The 22,712-nt window shown below is 39.7% G+C and overlaps 1 protein-coding gene and 1 long non-coding RNA gene across 5 annotated transcripts in view; both read right to left on the bottom strand.

The window, feature by feature from the left end:
• Positions 1-14,642, bottom strand: part of LOC136845761 (uncharacterized) — a 37,379-nt gene extending 22,737 nt beyond the window's left edge. Inside the window, exon 1 of the long non-coding RNA XR_010855249.1 lies at positions 14,415-14,642. This is a non-coding gene — a long non-coding RNA (uncharacterized lncRNA). The remainder of the gene's footprint in view (positions 1-14,414) is intronic.
• A 3,809-nt stretch (positions 14,643-18,451) lies between these two features.
• LOC136845759 (mothers against decapentaplegic homolog 6-like) overlaps positions 18,452-22,712 on the bottom strand; it is a 169,359-nt gene continuing 165,098 nt past the window's right edge. For all 4 annotated transcript variants that reach the window (XM_067116003.1, XM_067116007.1, XM_067116004.1 and 1 more), the window contains exon 5: positions 18,452-22,490. In XM_067116003.1, coding sequence (XP_066972104.1) covers positions 22,153-22,490 — 338 coding nt within the window. In that variant the 3' untranslated portion in view covers positions 18,452-22,152. The remainder of the gene's footprint in view (positions 22,491-22,712) is intronic.

Here is a 22,712-nt window from a genome sequence, read left to right as displayed (position 1 = left end):
ACAGGCTCGGACGAGGCGACAACTACTCATGGGCAAACCCCACCAACCTCCCTTGGACTGCCAGTTTGCTTCCTCCCAGGTGAGCAAGGGGAGTTTAGCAGGGACTTTGGTCTAGGAGCATCGGTGGGACAAGTAGCCGCCCCCTACACTGACACTGCACCTGACAATGCACTTCACTGTTGAATTTGTCCATGAGGACATGCACTGAATTTCCAATTTGGGAAACTGCATTCACTAATAAATCAAATTTCTTGTCCACACGCGCTTCTAGGCTGGCAATGGCGTTGGGATCAGAGGAATGAGAGCCAGGGATCGGAGTTGCAGGAAAAGTCGGAGAACTTGAGTTAGGGGAAAAAGCCATTCCAGGTGTTAGAGGAATAGGTAAAGGAGTCACATCAACCCCCCAAGACAAAGCCTGACTAGCGGAAGCCTTCGCTTCAGCCCTAGCAGTCGCTTTCCTAATTTTGTCATGCTGTAATTTGTCTAAGTTTGCACAAAGAGTCTTCCACTTCCCCTTATCCCAGTCTTTACACTCATCACAGCAAAGTTCGGGAGAGCAAATTTAGAGCAAACTTGTTCCCTGCACAAACTACAAACAGTATGATTGTCATATTTGGCTTGGAGTCAACCTATTCTTATAGCCCTTACTACAATACCTTATACTAGAGAGGCTAGAATCTGACACAATTAATAAGTCAAAATCAGGAAGTCACAATAGAGAAATCTGAGTTAGCTAAGCTAATTAACAGGACTGTGCTACCAAAAAGAACAAAGTACTTCACAAAATGAAGGATAACGGTAACCATTCAGTGAAAAAGAAAGAAATCAAATGACCAAGTTCAGTCATCAACCGGCAGAAACGAACTGAGCTCTTTAGCTGTGTTGTACCTATCCTTCCCCGAAAGTGGGCGGGGCAGTATAACTACACCTTAAACAAACAAGCGCTACCGCGAATTTTAAATTTTGAGCTGCCGCGTAAAGTAGAAACAATAGCTATGTAATTATTTGGTAAGTCACGCATATACAATTGTAATTTTTATTAGGGCTAAAATTTTTCATTCTGTTTCCAAGGTTAGAAACCTTGACCAACTTCCACTCCCAAAGAGTGAGTCAAAATGAGTTAAGGTTGGGTCCAGACAATATTTACTTTTTTTTGGGTTGTTCTGTGCTGGAGCATAGGGTTCCAGTGTAATTAAACTAAGATTTTTTTAATTTTTCTAAACAAAGGTTGTCAGAGGAGGTTCCAGCGGTCATCAACTGTGCCAAGTTGGTACCATCAAAGGGTCCAGGGGTACTTGAATCCTTACAACTACTATTCATAAAGATTAAAGTATAAAAACAATAAAAAAATAAATAAATTAGCCTGAAAACCTTAAAAAGATATCATCAGCCTTTCATGGAGTTTATTCTTCCACCAATGGCACAAGTGAGAACCAACTCCCAAATGTTTGCATCCCTATCCTACCCCACATGGGATGGCACAACATGATTAGAGTGGCCCAAGTGTAAGCCAGACCCACTTGCTAGGACTGAGAATACTGTATTACATACAATCTTCCCCACCCTAATCATGTTATGGACAAACCAGATAGAGTGCCGAGAGTCCTATCCCCAGAACCAGACCCCGCTGGAATCCGTGGTCCAGCCCTGAAAAATAGTTCTGCCTTTGAGCTATCAATCTGATATCTCTCAGGCCCAAACATTATCAGGTAGTGGATGGTCCCACCACATTTCCCACTATTTAGCTTCGGATATAAACCCAATCCCAGCTATGATATCTTTTCCTATTTATGAGGTCCAATAAATTTTGCAAAAAGTGGAAAATTCCACAAAATTAGTCCAAAGAAATATATAATAATATATGAGACTCTTGGACTCAAACCTGGGAACAAATTCCTGGGGTTCAAGAGTGCCATCACCACGTCAAGGTGGTCCCACATCGAGGATGACATATGAAAAACCTGATTTTTGGTAGCTGCTGTGCATCTTCAAAGCTCATTTTTTTATGCTGTCTCTATAAGTTATAAATTTCAATAGGGTTACAGAAGGAGGAGACTACTGTACATTGTTCTGGCAGAACTATGGCAGTGTGTTTCTATCTCTCTCTGAGCAGAATCCATATTTGGATCAATACTCGAAAAGCAATGGATTCTAGGAACTACCACTTCAACTCTCCAGATGGAGACGAAGAGTCTTTCCTTGGGAGAGAGGTTACTGATGCCCGACATGAAATGGATATAGCCACTGAAATTTCCTCTCTGAATCTGGAAGATTTAGGGAACAGTCTTCTGCTTTACATGATATACTTCAAATGAGAATCTTACCTTTCCCATGTAGCAATCATGTTTTGAGGGGACCCTGATCTGGGTCAGCCAATCCCATCTGAAGTGTCTGTACCTTCTAGGGGGTAGAGATTTATCCCGGACTTCTATACTGCCAGGCAGTGGTGATACGATTGCTTGGCTCATTCAGTTCATGCAGGCTTCCCTGATAGGAAAATTCTGCTTGCTGTACTTCCTATACTGCTGGCAGTGATGATATTACTGTCTTGGCTCATCAGTTCATGCAGGCTTCCCTGGTAGGAAATTGATTGCAGTACTTTCTATACTGCCAGGCATTGGTGTTACACCTGCCTTGGCTCAATCAGTTCATGCAGGCTTCCTTGATAGGAAAATTCTACTTGCTGTACTTTCTATACTGCCAGGCAGTGATGATACAACTGCCTTGGCTCATCAGTTCATGCAAGCTTCCCTGACAGAAAAGTCAGCTTGCTGTACTGTCTATATTGCCAGGCAGTGATGACACGACTGCCTTGGCTCATCAATTCATGCAGGCTTCCCTAATGAGAAAATCTGCTTGCAGTACTTTCAGAATTCTGGGACGAAAGCTTGCTCTCCAGTAGTGATGACCATAATTGGTTGTCTACCCTGAAGTCCACGCTCTTCAGAGTTGATTCTAGTATGCTTCCCCTTTTAGATGATGGAACTGCTGTATATTGCCCTAAACAAAAGGCAGAACTTCTGGCTCAAGTCTTTGTGAACAAAGAGTGTGGTGAGTCCTTGGTGTTGCCTCAGCCATGCTTTCCAGAGCCTAAGCTGTGCTCAATGACCTTCAGATCTAGGAAGTCAAAACTTTGCTTCTGGGGCTTAACATTTACAGCAACATAGACCCTAACAGGATCTTTCTTGTCTTTTAATAAGACTGCTGATTTCACAGCTCCTTAGATTGCTGTTATTTTCCAAAAGTTAGTTTAGTTGAACTTGCAAGTTTTCTTTCCGTTTGGTGGAAGGGAAACACTGGAGGATTACCAAAGGAACTAAGTCGTACTCTTCCCCTCAGAATATAGGCCAATGTCAGTCACTCCGGTTTTATTTTAGGTTTTTGAGAAGCTGCTCTCTAAGCCTCTTTGTAGGATTGTCAAGAAATATTAAGCTGCTGCCAGCATTACAGTTTGGGTTTCAAAAAGGGTCCGTGTTGATGGCCAATACAATAGTGTTGCTCAAGGTAGTGTTATTGGACCTTTGCTAGTATTTATTATCTATACTAGTGACATATGGCAAGGTCTGGAGAACAAACTGATTGCATATGCTGATGATGCTACTCTTCTAGCTGTTCATGAATGGAGTAGGCTTTGGGACTTCAAGGTTAACCCATCTAAGTGTCAAAGTATGATAGTTGATCCAGAACACTTTTGCTTTTGCATCCTGGTTTACATTTAAATGATATGGTTTTAAATGTCAGCAACCCTATTAGGATTTTAGGTGTAACTTTTGATAAGAAATTGACATTTGAGAAACTTATACATAATATTGCTTCCCATTTCTCAAAAAGTTGGTATTTTGTGGAAATGTTTTTCAATGTTTTGTGATGGAGGTACTGTATTATATCTTAAGTGTTTTAACTCTTTTGTTCTCTAGTGTGGTCTTCTGGTACTGTCTCCCATCTCAAAAGTCTCAGATAGAATTACATCATAAGTTAAGTTTATTATGCCTACTCTTAGTGTTAACTTGTGCCATTGATGTGCAGAGACTGTTTGTTGCATACATCCTCTACCCTCTTCTTTATTCAACCCAGCTGTTTTTGCTTGCATCACTGGGCAGATTGCTGCTGTAAACAGTATGTCATTTTCTTGTATCAAATTAATACTACTCAGTTGGCCAGGAGTTTTATTTTGGCTACAACTAAAATCTGGAATAGTCTGCTTAGTGCAGTTGCAGTATTTTCTGATTTCCATGTTTAAGCAAGGAGCAAATTCTTTCCTGCTTTCTACTGACGTCTTTTCAGTTCAGGTGTATCAGTTTGATTTTTTATTCCCTTATACAGTATTTATATATTTATTTATCACCTTCTCCTATAAATTGCCTCTTTCTGCAAGCCCTCTTGAGTTTTAGTCTGTTGACTCTTTCCATGAATGCTTTCAGTTGAAGATTTAAAGATGGAAAAGAAAGAGGAAGCGACTACAAAATCCAGGAGACAGGAATTCCACAAGTTTTGTTTCCTTTCTCCTTCATTGCCTCCACTTCTGACAAAGCTTGATACTTTGGCAAATCCAGATGATATGGTCAGAACAGGATCAGTGTTAATGGAGTCCTGTATCCGTCCAGAAGGACTGATACTACCCAGGGCTTCACCCGACTCTGCAACATTGCCCAAAGGAAAGACAAGCATCCCCAGATTATGACATAGAAGGGGATCACCACCCTCAGCAACCTCCTCCCTTACCCTTTCCTTCCTCCACAGCCACAGCCAGAGGGTGGAGAGGGGCACAACAAAAGGGCCAGGAAGAATCCCTTCCCTTCTTCAAGGAAGAAGCCTGGTCTCCTTGTCTGGGTGTGGGAGTAGGCTTCCTCACAACTCCAGATGTCTAAGGCTTATCTGCATCACTGGTGCCTTCATCCTCAAACCAGGTTTGAAGGACACTGCACAATTGATTAGATAGTCCCAAGACTGATCTTAGCTCAACTGCTGCTTGCACACTCCTCTTAGGAAAGAGTAAATATGAACCCAACACCATACAGTTCCTCAGCAAAAGGCTACTCTCATAAGAAACCTGACGGGAAAAAAAAAGAGAAAACACAAGAAAAGAATGGCAAACATGTCTCTCCTCAAAACTACGTCAGCCCACATGTTGGTACTCTTGTGTGCAGGGAAAGTCAGTGACTATCCTCCCAACACCAACAACCTCCTAAAAGTTGCTCCCTCATTGAGAGGCAAGACATCTGTCACAGCAAAATCTGCCAGTGTGTTTAATCTCAGGTCAAGCTATGAAACAGCCCAGTGAGATGCCATAAAAACAGATTCCAGTGCATTCATCTCATCAGCCAAGAAGGAACCACCTTCCAGGTTAAGTCTCTCCAATGGGAGGTTGTTCATCAGTCTACAAACTGACAAATCCAACATCCAACATATAGCACCTCCTTTAGGGCATGAGTGGCCTGGTGAGGAGCTTGGTTAGTCTACTGGACACAAGAGAACTCTCTGACCTGCAGATCATGGTATTCACCTCATCCAAAACACCATGAGGTCACCACCTCAGGGGCACAACCTATGCTCATAGATGGGGGCAATAAGCCCAATGAAAAGCTGCTCCAACTCCGCAAGCAAGGATTCCAGAGGAGTGAGATCATCAGGACCCATCAGATCCCCCAAGGAATCTCCAGCAAAAGGGAAAGACACATCAGACTTCTGCTCCTTGGCTAACTCTCACTCTCATGAAAAATAAACAGTTCATAACGTCCCACAGGAGAGGTTCCATGAGATCCAGCAGCATTACTGTCAAAACAATGTTCAGCCTTGGACTCTTGTTACCCTAGCTCTGCCCCTTTACTCAGTAACTTGAGCTAGTCGATGGTGCAGGAGAGTGAACACACACACTGGCAGTCTCACATGTCTTCTGCGCTTACAACAGACCATGCACATATGAGGTGAAAAGACTAGGTGGAGGCCTCTCCTTTGTATGAAAGTGTCTCATTGTTGGAAGGCAGCGCTGGCTCTCCAATATGAGCCCCCTGAGGAGACATGAGAGGGATAATCTACCCCACTGTCAGAGCAAGTGTGGTCTGAAGACCTCACACTGAGCAACCATATGAACCCAGTCATGAAACCAAACACAAGCAGAGCAAGCAAGATGCAGACTCATTTAGCAGTGACCTAAAGAATCATGTATTACTAAAGCGGGAGCAGTCCTCTTGTCTAAGTGAGTACGTAGGTGCAAGAGTACCTGCCATGCTAGAAGCTGATGATCTCATACTGGTAACAGAGAGCCCCCACTCCCCCATGAAGAAGGGCACATGAGCAAAGTCTATAGGGTCTTCTTGCGTGCGGCCTTGGAATTCCCTTTTCCCTTCTTCCTCCTACTGGGGAAGAGAAGCTGATGGCAAAAAGGAAGATAAAGACAAGCTCAACGATGAGGAAGAACTCAAGAGTGCTTTTTCCCTTTCCTCTCCTGAGATTCTGCCAATGTGTTTAAAATCAGGTCAAGCCATGAAACAGCATGGAGAGATGCCATGGAAACCGATTTCATTGCATTTATCTTCAGCAGCCAAGAAAGAACCACCGTCCAGGCAGTCTCTCCAGTGGGAGTTTGTTCATCAGTCTACAAACTGACAAGTCCAACATATAGCACCTCCTCTAAGGCATGAGTGGCCAGGGGAGGAGCTTGGTTAATCTGCTGGACACAAGAGAACTCCCTGACCTGCAGTTCATGGTATTCAACTCATCCAAAACATCATGAGCAATCTGTCTCACTTCAGGAGCACACCCTAAGGAGAGCTTGATCAACAAGAGTGTAGCCAAGTGTGAACTGAAGTCCCCTCTCCCCACCCCGAGATTACTATGCTCACAGATGAGTGCAATGACCCCACTAAAAAGTTGCTCCAACTCAGCAGGCAAGTATTCAAGAGGAGTGGGATCATCAGGACCCATCAGGTCCCCTGAGGAATGCAATGTATCCTATCCAGAAAAAGAGGAAGACAGATCAGACTTTTGCTCCTTGGCTCACTCTCAATCTCATGAAAAATAAACAGAATTTCCCACAAGAGAGGTTCTGTGAGATCCTGCAGAATTACTGTCAAAACAACATTCAGCCTTGGGCTCTGTTACCCTAGTTCTGCCAGTTTACTCAGTAACCCCTGAGCTAGTCGATGATGCAGGACAGCGAACACATGCACTGGCAGTCTCAAATGCCTTCTGCATTTACAAAGAACCAAGCACATGTGAAGTGGGAAAGCTGAGTGGAGGCCTCTCCCTTGAGTGAGAACACTTGGTGTGAGTGCTTCTTGGCTTGGGAAGGTAGTGCTGCCTCTCCAATATGTGCCCCTCAGGAGGCATGAAGGGGGAGAATCTACCCCACTGTCAGTGCAAGTGTGGTCAGAAGACCACACTGAGCAACCACATATACCCAATCATAAGACCGAGCACGTGCAGAGCAAGTAAGATGCATAGACTCATTTAGCGGTGACCTAAAGAATCATGTATTAATGAAGAGGAAGCAGTGATCCTGTCAACGTGAGTAGATGCAAGATTACCTGCTGCCTGCTAGAAGCTGATCATCTCATACTGATGACAGAGAGCCCCATTCCCCTATGAAGAAGAGGACCACATGAGCAAGGTCCACAGGGTCTTCTTGCATAAGGCCATGGAATTCCCTTTCTTCTCCTTCCTCCTACCAGGGAAGGAAAGCTGAGGGCGAGAGGAAGGATGAAGACGAGCTCAACGATGAGGAGGAAGAACTCAGAAGCTCTTTGTCCCTTTCCTCTTTCGAGACTTGCTAAAGGTAAAGTTGATCCAGAAACCAAAGCGGCCAAAGCAACTAGATGAGCTTACTGGAAGCACTATCACAAAGGAAGTCACCACTCTTTTGCTGTAGACAAGGAAGCTGATGTAGCTGAAGACAGCAGCAGATACAGCAAGATAAGCAGGTGAAGGAGAGAGCTCTGTCTCCTTAGCCAGGAAGTCTGTTGTGAAAAAATTGGATCCGTTTTTTTCTCGACAATCCTTCACAACGTTCAGGATAAGCGAGGGGGGTGGTAAGCAGGCGGCAGAGTTCGTGGTTCTCGTTTTTCTGTAAATGTTTTTTTTTTTTTGTGTCCGGCCAGTTGCCTGTATTGTCTGCACTGTATCAGGAGTATCGGAGGGGCTCTTTTTTAAATAATTAAAGTACATTCTTTGGTAAATTAACCTATGTAGAAATTTTGAAAGGGAACCGAGGTGACGACGAGACATGCAGAGGGGCGATATGCGTCTTCCTCAAGGGCATATCATTGAGGTAAGCTGAGCACTCTCCAGGTCGTCACCTCCCAAGCTAAATTGTTCATTTTATAGTCAAGAGCCGGTTCCTTTAGTACACTAAATTAATCCCTTCACATTTTTGCCACCCAAGGCTTGATGTAGCTAATATTCAGTTAAAGTGTAGCCTGATTATTTCGAAGTAAGGTTTTACAAAACGGTAACTTTTTTGGAGTTGTTTTGTACCCGACCACGTGGTCCTCATGCGTTAACGTATGTTAAATTTAATAATTAGTCTATTTTTTAAATAAAATTGTAAAAGTCTGCCTGATCTTGATGGACCTTCGCTTCGATGTTTGCTGATAGTGCCCTTCAGGCCTGATCATCCCAGTCCCATACCATGCGGGACTTAGAACCCTCCCAGTCTTGGGGAAAAATCGCGACAAAGTCCATAAACATTGCAAGAGATGGGCTGCTAGGAAGGTTCAGTATCGGCCAAATTTTTTGCGGATACTGTAAGGTGAAGATCAGATATGGCTGAAGGCAAAGCAACTGTTGGGGGTGCACCACGTCCAACAAAGCAACATCTTCTGAAGAGAGGTCATGACCGGACTTCTTCACAGCTCAAGTACTAACTCCCGTCGCCCCCCCTCCCCCCCACAACTTCCTGGATAGGTAATACTAACAGCAGACAAAGCAATGGAAATGAAGGAGAAAGTACGAACCGGAAGGATTCAGCAGTGTCACCAGAGGCATGTTTCCTCCTTACGAGGCCTACCAAACTTCTCCGGTTGCAGAGAAGCCCAGCCAACATACACCTGGTTTGGGGAAGTGAAAGTGCATATTTTTCCCTACAAAAAGGAACAGTACCTGTGGGGATCTACTGTTATGGGGGACAGCGCCCACTAGGTCATTCACAAACCTTGCAATGGGGCTAATCATATTTTTTCTCCATGTTTAGGATGAAAACAAAAGTAAGTAATGGTAAGCAAAAAAGAAATAACCCTCCTACTCAACCAAAGATAACTGAGGGGCAGGAGGAAGAGAAGGCAAAGTAGGATATTGGTCGGCAGAGAGAGAAAAAAAAATTAATTATAATGTTAGGCCAGTAAGGGGTTACGGTATTCCCCCACTCAACCCCCATAACCACCAGCTAACGGCCTTTTTACCAAGTTCAATGACTGCTCCAGTTGGCACTGAGGAATACTCCTATACAAAGGGTCGAGGTTTGTATTTCCATAGGAACAATGGTTTTTTGATCAAGTGCATGTTAAGACCATGCTACGTTGAACTAAATCGAACAGTCATGGTCACTGTACAGGTAACTATATAATTATATACAGTAAACCCCCGTATTCGCGGGGGATGCGTACGTCCCGCCCCCGCGAATAGCTAAAATCCGCGAATACTTAAAACCCCTCTAAAAACGCTTAGAACTGCCTATTTTGATAGTTTAAACACAAGAAAAACCCTCTAAAAATGCTAATATCTGAGTATTTTAATAGTTTTATCACAAAAAGTGCATTTAGTCATAAAAATATGAAAATGCAGTAATTAGTGAATATTTCTGTGAAAAATACCGCAAATGGGCGAATTTTCCGCGAATAATGGGTAGATACATTCCACAGAGAAACCTGCGAATAAGTGAGTCTGCGAATCTTGAGAACGTGAATACGGGGGTTTACTGTAAGTAAAATTAAAACGTTATTGAGTGTTTCTATACCCTCCCTTTCAAAGAACGAATCTGGGACAATAATTACAAGATCTTTCTCCTACGTAAAGAGGAATTATTGAAAAATACAGAAGCTTTATTATAAATTAAACTCTGCTGATGTACCCAGAATTTGTACTGAAGCATGTTTACGCGAGGGCCTCCTGCCCAAAGATGCTTGTAGTTACGATATATTGCAGTCTCAATGGCACAGCACACTAGCGGATCCAGAAAAATTTCAAGGGGGAGGGCACCAATTTCCATACACACACACACATATATATATATATATATATATATATATATATATATATATATTTCTATAACATTTTTTTCTTATTTTTATATTTATGTTATTATCTAAATCTTCAATATTATTATTTTGTCATTATTTTTCACGGAGGGGGCGCGTGCCAAGGTCCCACCCCCATGGATCCGCTAGTGGTACAGTATCTCAGCAGTGGAAAAGTGACGACTAGAACCGAATAGCATTTTAAAACAACGCTTTCTCAAACTGAATCTACATGAGATACTCTAAAAAATGAGAGAAACTTTTGTTCCCACCCTTTAAAAAAAATAAGGCAGGTGAGATAAATAAGGGATTCTTTTTACAAAAGAAAAATTTGACAAATCAGAATCAAAGGGGATTGACGATTATGTCAGATTTCTGAAATGCAGAAATTTTTCTTCATTGGGAGTTTAAGAAGTAAAATCCAACTTTTAACAACTTAACCAAAATGAAAAAGGCAAAGCTAAGTAGCTCATTCTCTACCTGTTGTATGAAGCAGTGTACAGTTCTTGGGGCGATCCAAGTAACACGAAACCCACTGTATATAGTTATTACCAATGTTTTCAGTGATGCTTCAATATCCACACATTAAGGCAGGGCAACAGATCTGTAAGGATGGTATGGAGTGACACTTACTGAATGAATGTACATGTTGTTTCAGATTTAGCTGGCCTTGTGCCAGCACGGGCTCTTGTTCCTAGAGCAGCCCGTAAATGAATGTACAGAATCTTCGAAGTTATTGGCTGGTGCGAGCCGCAAAGTAGTTTCTACACACAGACAGGCAAAACAGAGGTAATGTTTCGAACATCTGTGTTTGTCGTCAGCAGACAAACAGATGGCGATTGTGAGACATAATAAACGTACAATGATAAAACATATCAATGGAAAAGCCAGGAAATTCCACATATGGCCAACTGCATGAGCTTCGAGACAGATTAATGAATACAATGCAGTAGCATAATATATGAGAAATGGCGAGACATTTGGCGTCTTCACAAACAGAAACATACATAGCCTACAGTTTGATACAGAAGATTCGGTGGAACATTATGGGTACACGATTGGAATGCTTGCATGGCAATGCAAGTAGTGGTGATTGTACATAAATTGAGACAACAATGGTTAGGGAGAAACAAGACAGAAATATTGTACGGTAGAAGTTGCGTTCCTAGAGAGAGAAAACGGGATGCTCTTGCTTTTGTCTTGTTTCCCCCGGTGGATGACGCACACATACGTGAGCCGAAAGACCGCGACGCCGTCTCTTACAGATCCTACACATCCACGCATTAAAACAACCACTTTACTTGAAACAAATTGCGTTGAACATAAGCTTTTTCACTGAGAAATGTGCTGTTTCAATCCAAAAACATCAGTAAAAGTGCTTTCCGAATCTTAGATAGAAAAAAAAGGTGATGTACGAGTTATCTGTGAAGCAAAGCTGCTAAGGATAAACCCAAGGGGGAAAACCTGCTTAAAGCTTTTGTTATGAGAGAAGGTAAAATAAGCGCATTTTAGTTTTAAGAATAAAGACAGTATGCGTGTATGTTTAAAAAAAGAAAGTCGAATGGCTGTTTAGCAACGTTTTCTATTGTCATATCGTGAAACAGTTGTAGCTTATTCTTGGTGTTATCTATATTTACGTGGTCATGTTCTTGTTGCCATTTTGCCGCTGGAGAGGTGACAAATGATAGTATCTAAATATCATTATGATTAAGGGCGATGCATGGGTAACAATTCAAAGGCGTATAACAGTTCTACATTGCATTACCTAGTTAAATTATTTAAGAACACTCATAAGCCAGGATGGCAATTTCCCTTACATTTTCTGTGAGATTAGAATAGCTCCTTATTAAATGATTAATTCACAAGATTGTTCGACTGGCCTCTCGAACAGTATTTCATCCTACAGCAGTAAAACCATAATAGAAAACGTGATATATAGAAAATGTACTATTTATGCTAAACTGCTCTATTACAAACTTCCGTGCATACACTGGCCTTTTTTATAAATAAAGCCGCCCTTATACTAGTAACGGCCATCACAAAAAGGACACGTGCTAAATTTATAATATAGAGGTTAATGGAATGCGAGAGTAAGTAAAAAAGCATTGAAAAAGGAAATATAAAAATTAAGAAGATATAGAAGCGACCTTGGGAGAGAAGAGGAAAGAAATAATGAAGCGGAGGTTCATAGAAAACTTCTGGGAAATTGAATATACGGGGGACCTTGAAACAAAAGACGCTTGCATAATAATGAAAGCCAGGCTGAATATGTTGGACTTGAAGGCTAACTTCCTGGGCAAATACAAGGGCGAGGTTTGTGATATCTGCAGAGTGGAGGAGGACATCATCTAACATTTATTCGTTTGTAAAACCTTACAAAAAACAAAAGAACAGAACATTAATTTAGAGACAAAGGTATTATTTCATTATGGACATTAATTGCTTTCAACATAAAATATAGGTTTTTCTGTTATATTATGATGTGAAATGATTTTGAGGTTTATTTCCATCGCAAATGAATACTTATCCTTCCCCGGCAAATGATATACTGTATAAAAATTAATAAAATTACGACTTGTCAGAACAAACCCCTCTCCATAGCTAATAATACGGCAAAACTGTAATCAGTAAACACAGCTTTGCCGTTTTAGCTTGAATACAGTATCATTTGCCGGGGAAGGATAAAAATAAACCTCAAAATCATTCAAATCACATCATGGAAAAACCTATATTTTATGGAAAGCAATTTGTAAGTGAAATAATACTGAACATAAAACTAGTTCTTAGAATTACGGATTTTGTTAACCTGGGAAGCGGTGGCTGTCAAAGCCAATAACATGGCACTGCCTCAGTAACGGAAAAAGAAAGGGTGAGGGTTAAAAGTAAAGTAGAAATTAATTTAGAACCATCTCTAACTTTTTGGGGTTCTTGTTGCAGACAAGGGTAATAGTCAAGGATTAAAATAAACAGTTTGATGTACTATTAAATAAAGTAAACCTAAATGCGTTTAAAATTGTAAAAAACAAGGGAATTCTGTGTCAGTTTAAATAATGTAATAAACAGTATGAGAAAGAGTATAAAGTAAAACTGTATCACGCGAATAGTGTAGAGTGCCCGCAACCGTATAGCATTGGCGGACACAGTATGCTGTGTAGCCTGGATCACTGTAATGGTGTAACCACAGGAGATGGTGGTTTCCTAACTGTGGCCATTGGATATGATAAGCATAGGCCCCGAAAAATATTCCCATTTTAGGAGCCAACTATCACAATGTTTGAAGACTGAACACAGAGTCATCATTCGGTAACTAACACTTTCACCAAGCCTTACCACGGAGACACCATCACCAGACCTCCAGAAGCAAAACTCCCTTGCCATGGCCTTATTCACCTTGAATGCTCTTCAATAAACGAAGCACCATGCATATGGTACAGCTCAGATTGCGACTCGACCTGCAGCGGCACGGTTAATAGGAATAGAAGTATTCAACACACCAGAACATAACTGCAGCTCCAAGGGGTGTTGAAAAGTTTGTCAATGAAGGGCGTAAATACTGATAGGCTCTACTTTGAAAGCACTTCATAGGAGAGCAAATGAACACAAAGTAATTGCAAAAATTAAACATCACCGTACCTGCAACACCCAACTCAGTTGGGAAAAGACCGGTATTACCTAACTACATTGGAACAAATAACTATAAAAATGAAAAAGATAATTAACGTAATGAATAAATCTCGTCGCACAATGGAAAATATATGTAATTTAAATTTAGTATAATTATGAACAGCAACAGACGTAACCGTTATACAAAAACACAAAAATATGAGGTTGATTAAATCCAAACAAACCTGCACGTTAACACTGGTTAAATGAAATCATAAAAACGCACAAAGTTTATGCTAAGGTACTGCAAATAAGTAAAACTACCAAAATAGAATGATGGAGCATAGTATGGTAATATTACTGTTATATTTCATTAAGCAAAAACGGAGAAAACACGGAGTTATTAAAGCAAAAGGGAACTCATGCCCGAGCGTTAACTAGGTAATGGCTCGTTAACTGGGCTAATTAGTGTTACACAATGAAAATGGGACTTTTCTCAAAACAAACTGGAGTGAAGCAACGCTACAATAAAAAGCTACATTCTCAAAAAGATTAGTAAGGTAAATAATAACCGATAGTTACCGCTTACGATGCAGATGAACAGCAGACAATGACTGCCGACGACTGAACAGCTCATGACTAAAATTTGTCTTTCACTTCAAAAAGTACCAAAGTGAACAGGACTAAAGGATTATTTTTGATCAGGTGGGATGAAAATAAATTACACAAGTAATGAATATGGAGGAGATGAGCTTCTGCGTACGAACAATTAGGGTGAACTGTTAACAGCACTGCAAGGAAACGGGAACTGGGGAAATACATACCTGCGGCCCGGCCGACCGGGGTCCAGAGGGCGAGTGTTCAAGACTTCTTCTTCTGTCTAAACAGACACAAGACTTATGATTCTGGGAGCATTCAGGGGACGAATGTGATATTGTGATCCTATATTTGGTCAGTGGTTGTTTTGGCACACCTGGCATTCTGATGATCTTATTTTCTGAAATGAACCAAAATCTAGCGTCAGGGGCCTGAGAACCTTTTTTTTTTAAGAATGGGGACTATTTGCGTTGTATTGTCCACAGACGATTGGGAAAACCAAGTGGTTAACGCTTCACAATAAGAATACTTCATAACTATGAAAGGCAAGAAACCAGTTGCCCTACTATGGACAGCCACCCATCTGGTCATTTCAATCGTTTATTTATTTATAATGAAATAAAAGCAACCGTCTGGAATTTAATAAATCCACTATATTAAAAAAAACAATCCCGAGCAATCCAAACTGCTTACAGGGTATTGTACAGTCGGCTTCAAGAAATTCAGTACATATCACAGCATGCTAAGCATCTGGAAACTCCACAGTTTAGGTATTAAACCGGAATACTTTGATCCCCAAGGGACTAGTATTAAACACGGCGTCCCAAGGAGCTTCCACCATGTTTAGTACTAGCACCTCGGAGTAGGTGACGCCGACGCGTAAAGGTGGATCCTCCTAGTTAACACCCAAAGTTTATTAGGTACAAGCCTTGTTTTTGTTTTTTTCAACCGAAAAATTGTTTCAGTGCTGCTTGTAAAATAGTCACTAAACAAGTAAACACCTAACAAAAAAGCACGTTTACCAAATGACATGATGATATTGATAAGGTTACATTGTGGAATTGCCACATATCATACTAAGCTTGAAATGACATGTATCGAATTTCATTAAGATAACTGTACCGAACATCAAACAATATACAGTATCTCTTTAATTTAATTTGTTTCTTGGTGTTCACTCCTTCAGCTGCTGGTCTGACAAGTGTGTTCTGCAGTCCATCTGCTTTGTGTTTGGATAAAATTTTTGACTGATGATGTGCATGCAGCCTAAACTGACAGATTAACGTGCTTGCTTAATACCTAACCTGTAGTTTTCAACGACTGAGGTGCAGTGTGTGTATGTGGTGTGGAATACGATCTACCGTCAAAGTTGCAGATCAATGGCGACTGTCATCTGGGAAGGGTGTTTTGTGGCCGGTCCCATATGTCAACTTCAAATAAACAAATGCCACCTGAATTCTTGAACCCTTCACCCTCAAATTTAGAGGCTTACAGTCTGCCACCCAGACGGGTAATTTGCCGATGAGGCTCTCCTTCACTACTTTATACTCAACAGTCAACAAGCTCTCCAGCTTTATTTCTGTGTCTACTGCAAAGTACCGTAGCTTAATCATATCACTCGGTCCCATTTCTAAACTATCACAGGCCTAGTCTCAAGTAGGTTGAGTTTTGTGGTCAGTATTGTAAAATGAAAGTCTCTTCTCTTTTTGCCTACTAAGTGAAGTTCATCTATTAGTCAACGAGCCGCTCTTGCATGTGTTCAAAGAAAACAGTTTGGAGGTTTTGTCTGTATCCTTCCTTGGGGGCCAATTGTTTTACTTCTGTGTTGTGGTTCCACTACAGTAGGTTTGGAGAGGCAAAGCATTTCCTCTTAGTCTACCTTCTTTAAAGGGTCCTCACCGCTGTCCTGTATTTTCACGGCCCCTCGTTCTCCATCATTTCAAGCCTCGATTGTATGGCTTTGATGTCCTGTAGAGGATGGAAAATTCCAGTCAACATATCCTTGCATATGAATTAAATCAGTTCTTCAGTCTTAACAGATCATCGTCTAAATAGTAATTCCCATCTTACCTGCCTTTCTTACGTGACAGTCATCCCTTCCTAATTCAGCAAATTTACTAGCTCTCAGGTCAGACTGTGTCGGAGGAGATCGAAACCTAAACTATGGGCAAAAGTACCTTCTCGATTTGGGTAACACTGGGACCAGTTAAGGTTCAGTACATTCAAGCCTTCTGGGATCATTTCAATCTACTCAATCGATCCCCATCCCCTACGTAGATAGTCATCTGGTGAGTAGTAAGAAATACTGAAGACGTTCAACAAATTGTTCTTATAATTAAATATATATGCGTTTTACCTAGTAAGAGAGTTGGAGATTCAGGAGGAAACCCTTCCTCACTTTGACGGCAGCTCGCACCCTCATAAGAACAAGCTGATCCTGGCCAGACTTTGGTTCCACGCCCCTTGGCAAGGCAGTGGCTTTATCTAAAAATAAATGCTGTATATATAGATTTGTTTCCAAACATTTTTTCCTTAAATATCATTCTTTCTGCATATTGTGCAGCGTGTGTTCAGTTGATATTAAGATTAGGCTGGAGTGAAAAGTAACCAATCTTTACAGTAGATTAATCCTGCTGTGTGACTGCCATGGCTGTACAGCATGGCAACACTAGGAACTAGACTACTTCCCGAGTCTTCTATAGAGTTAATTTCAGATTTCCGTAATTTTTATTTTTTTAATTTTTTTAGCATTTATTAGCTCATCAGTGGATATAATAATGCAATGTACATAAGGATAGAGAAAAAACCGTCACGTATGACATCCTCGTTTTTTCGTCTTAGTAAATCTTCTAGATTGGTTTAAGAAACGTGGGTCTGTGGTAATTCCTGTATTCAAAATCCCAGCAATTTCACTGAATGTGTGGAAAGCATACTTGCAATATTGGCTTTAACATTAGCTTGATAGGTGGTCTATAAAATTCAGGCAATGTATCCACCTCTTAAAATGGACACACTGTCTCTGAACTTAGCAAGTGATCTTTATAATATGTACAAGACAGCAAAAGTGGAAATTAAGTATGACACTCTGGGGAAATAAGCCTTTTTGAAAAGTCAAATGGAGATAAATTAATAATTTTTAAGCTGTGTAATAGGTCAACACCAGCTACTTATGTTTATGGATGACATTGCCAGCTTCTACACAAGTTTATTTTTGTCTGCTTGTGTACTTCATAGAAATTCTTCTCCATCCAATAAATAGACCTTCAGAACTATGGAAAAAAAATTTAATACTATGAACATTAAACTTAAAACAATGCTGCAAATACACCGACTATTGCATCCCTGCAGATCAGTGCTGTTGCTAACCTTTGTTCATTCCACTTCCCAGAGAAACAGTATTTGCAAATAAAAGTACTTTACCCAGGTCAGTGTCACATGAATTGGAAAAAACTCTTGGACACCCATGCAGTATACCATACAACACACTGTAGGCATTGATCCATATAAGTGGAGTACCTGGATATTCTAAACCATTTAGTCAACAGATTTTACAGCAGCAGTTCATCACATTCTAAGTTACGAGACCCCACCTTTCAGCACACCTATGAGGCAGCCTGTCTTGACAAAAGGCAGGAGGCCCATTCACTTTGTCTCGTCATGTATACAAAGGTTGTGTGGACTGTACTCTCACTACAGTATTCAACAAATCTTGCATAGTTACGAGTTTCTGTATAATGATGTTTACTAGTCCATCTTCAACTAAATTTTTTACTAGCCACTTTCTGATTTACCAGCTCATACAATAATTACAGCTCATTTGAAGAGATGACATACTGTATGCTTGACTTCAGTTGAACTTACAGTAAGTTTTAATGGGTCTTCTCTGGTTATGCTTATTTTGCAGTAGCTTTCTTCATATGGATTTTTTTTTTTCGCTTGGCTATTAGCTTATAACATTCCAGGATCAAAAGTGAACTACCATTTAGAAATTTTTTAGGTGTGAAAGGTAATAATACATTATGTAATCTAAAAGTTTTTAATAAAAATCAACTGTACATGTTTCAAACATGGTCGGCCCATAATTCAGAATATGCCATGGTGAAGCAATGGTAGGTAGCATTACCAGGTTAACAAAAATATATAAGGCTGGAAAATCCTTCCTCTACAGTTGCAACCAGCCTATGCTTCTCCATATTCAGTAACCTATTATATACACTATGTACATTATTGGATACATTGTACAGCCCCTAAGACTTTCAGATGGATGTAGGGGGAATCGAACTGACAAACTAATCATGGGACATTGTACACCTCTCATAATTACCATTAGCAATTAGCAATAGGAAAAAGAAGTATGCCCATTCAAAACTGGAAAAAAAAAATCTTAAGGAATAGTATATGTCACATTTAAATGCACACATTTCCTGATAAGACAGAAATAAAGGCATCATCATGTGAGCAGCCACTTTTTAGCCTCAAATGGCATTTCTATTAAGAAAAAGAAAAGGCCTTTAAAATTAAGAAAGGTGGTGACATCAGGAAACTCAGTTTGGGAATTCACTGCAGCTTTCAAATTGAAAAAATTTGGCAGGAGACTAACAATGCCTCCTTCTGTCTAAGTTTTATTAAGTAAAGTTAACCCTTATTTTCATTCACACACTAGCATACCAGTTACCTTAAAAAATCACTTATGCTTCTTCTTTATTTAAACTATTTCGAAACTTTTTCTTGTATTCATCTCACATACACACTCCCAAAACAATACACTGTAACTGTAATGAAGGGAGGAATTATGGCACAAAGTAAAGCTTTCCTTCTGAGAACCAGTCATTCATATATGGTTACTATCATTTCCTCAAACTATCTTTCCATAAACACACAAACACACCAGTCCATCCTCATTACTATCATATAAAACAAATCTACCTAATCTAAAACTAATTTAAGTCTAGTATCTTTCTAACAACCATGCCATCTACTATCACACAAACCTTTCCATGGCTCGGCCAACTGTACCATTGAAAGTATTATCACATATGACTCGCATATAAGCTTTCTTTACAGTAATGCTACAGGTCAAATTACCTACTATACCTCACATGACCCTGTATAATCCCTTATGAGGCACTTCTGCAAGTTTTGGTCCCATCCTCTTGCTAAAAAATACTGAATCTGCAACCAGGGTTTATCAAAAGTATCATCTAGTAATGATCTACAATGAATAACCAATAGTTCTTACTGGTAAATGGAAAGTAAGCATGCAGTACTTTTTAAGCATGTATTTTTCTATGCGTGGCAATACTGAAACCTTGCCCTGGTTACAGTCTATAAATACAATCTGGGATTAGTTTCATCTCTGGTTAACTTAATCCCCAATGAAGAGCAGTTCTTTTAAGAAGACTCATTTTCTAATGGAAGAAAGAGATATTTATTAAAGGTACCTGACAAAGGCTTACAACTGGATTTAGCACTAACTCTTTCTCACAAAAAGGCAGCCACTTGTTGCACCAGATCATTGCAAACTATTCTAGATTCACTAAAGTACTAATCATATCCAGAAAACCACTTGTAGAGTATTTTGGTTAACAAATTTACATACTTTATGTTTATAACTTTGACTTTGTAAATTGTGAACAAATTCTTTTACTGTATACAGTATACTGAAACTGAAAATAAGGACTGCAACTCTTAATACTTTAGAACAGGTTTTAACTATAAAAATCTAATTATGTGCTTGATCAAAGATTCCCATGTTTCAAAATAAATTAACCTTTTGGACACAATTTATCAAGTCTTAATCCAGAAATATATAAAATGAGAAACTTCCAAGCAAATAAAAAAAAAAATTATAGCAAAAGGTGCCCTCACATTTTGCACTTCATTTATTTAAAACTGGCACCATCTTGAATGTAGCAAGCCAAATATGCACTGAAATAATGTAACAAGTTTACACAAATTGAAACCAATTAAATTATATGCTTCAAGCACATTTTCAACAAAAATACTGTACTTTTAAGTGATAATTGTGCAGGGGAGAACAGCTTTCTCTGTACTTTAAAGCACTTTAACAGTAATGTGTTGCTGCACCAAATCACAATCAGTTATTATATCATTCTGTTATACATTCAATATATATCTTATATATCTATATGGTATATATTTCTATGAGGTAATTAACAAGTGACATTTCACTTTTATGTTTGGCAAAATAATTCTGGTACTGTACAGTGCTTTTGAGATAAAACTAAAAGGTCATTTGGACATTAATTATAGTTGGCCAACTTACAAATTTCATAATTATGAAGCAATGAAACCTATAATTTACACAATACTGTAGTCTTACAATATGATATGAGGGCACCAGGGTTTGCAAGGAAGCTATTTGTACTTCTGTGGAGTGAAAGATCCTTTTCCTTTGTAGCACCTATTACGATATCAGCTATCTGCATACCTTAAAGAGTAATTCATGGATGACAATAGCACAATGCAAGTATACCCACAAACTGACATACTTGACAGCATACATTAGTTACCCAGGGAACTTTAGTTAGTGGGCTCTTCTGATACTACTCGTTAATACGTGATAGAGCACATAAAAATTTTCTATCTATTCTTAATTGTTTTACTTTTCAATTCTTCCATAAGAAGAGACAGTGAGACTGTCACTGAACTGAAATAATCAAGACACCTATAATCATCTAGAGCAAAGTTTGTGACTGTCACATTAAAATGGTTATCATACAATTGCCTGTACATTCCTACACGTGATGTAGGATGCCAGCCAATTTACAATAAAAATGCCAGTTCTGTTTAGCTTTACAAAAAAAAAAAAAAAAAAAAAAAAAAAAAAAAACCCTGCTAACCTAAAGACTAAAAGGAAAAAGTATAGAATGGCAAGATAGTACCTAATGAGTTAGCAAGATCAGACACAGAGTAGTCTAACTTTTGCATGTTATTTCGTTCAAAAATTTTGTTTTAAAAACAAAAAGTTAATGATCATACAGAACAGAAACATACAACTGCAAAGGCATTAACAAAACAATAGCTGAGTAACTTTTGCATTCGTTACCATCCCTTTGAAAAATTTCGTTAAAGTTAATGATCCTATAGAAGAGAAACATACAATTGCAGACATTAACAAAATAACAAAACTCGACTAGATTTCATTATAAAATTCTTTTACACATGGTGCCCTGTTTATTGGCAAGATATCATGTCATAAGTCCAACTGTGACCCATTAAAACTCTGAAATACACTAATCTTTTTTGTGTCACAATAATACGATTTTATATAAATACTGTAGCAGAATACCATAAAATGGAAGGGTCTTAGTACATCTCGCACTTATACAAACAGGCTAAGATTATCAGAAAAACAAGATCTGGTACCAGTGCTTAATTGTTATTGGTTACTGTTTGAAACAAGTTCTTACTGCACCAAAGTCACTATGGTAATCACACTAGCCTTAGCTGGGTCAACATTATCTAAGCTGCCCATATTAGTGCTACATATCCTGATATTGCAAAGAAGAGGACAATCTCCCAAACATGACGTCCAAGAGTCTCTTTCTTGCTCTATCTTCCTCTCTCCTTTTGCTGCTCCTACTGGCTGCTGAGAGCTTCATGTGCCCACTCCTGAAGTCCTACTGGACCAGCCAGCAGCATGAATACGTCAGGTGGGTAGAGCTGTAGAAGGGCAGTATCTAGTTGTATAATTATGTTATCATCTCACAGGCACAAGTAAAATTTCCAGCCAGCACGGGCACTCGGTGATTTCTTGACGATGGTAATTGCGTCCCCAGCCTTTAGCAAAGGAAACCCTGACAGAGTTTTGATCAATAGGTCCTTCATGCACCAGGTCTGGGTGAAGTGGAAGTTTCTGATAGAGCCGGGCTTTGTCATAATCAAAAATATTGATCAAATGACCCGGAGGAAGCTTATGGACGTTGAAACTGGAACGCGGATGAATTCCACCATCCAAAGTTGGCGAATTCACAAAAAGGGGTATATCGGAACGATTATAAACCCATACACCACCACCTTCTTGGTAAAGAACTAAACCTGTGGGTGTAAAAGAAAACAAAATTAGAAAACAACTTATTCACAAAGCTTTTGAACAAGGACAATGCCTTCCCTGCTGTATTCATAATGGAAAGCTAAAAGAATTATAATAAAATTCTTAGTGCATCAGTATATACAACGACAACTCAAAATTCTCATGAAATTGGTTGGCTGAAGGAGAGCAAGGGTGCCCATATATAGCCTATGGAAGTGGAAGGGGTA

Source organism: Macrobrachium rosenbergii, chromosome 14 (genome assembly GCF_040412425.1).
Source record: "Macrobrachium rosenbergii isolate ZJJX-2024 chromosome 14, ASM4041242v1, whole genome shotgun sequence".
Lineage (NCBI taxonomy): Eukaryota > Metazoa > Arthropoda > Malacostraca > Decapoda > Palaemonidae > Macrobrachium > Macrobrachium rosenbergii.
Note: the sequence above shows the minus strand (reverse complement) of the source record. Positions and strands in the feature narration are given on the sequence as shown.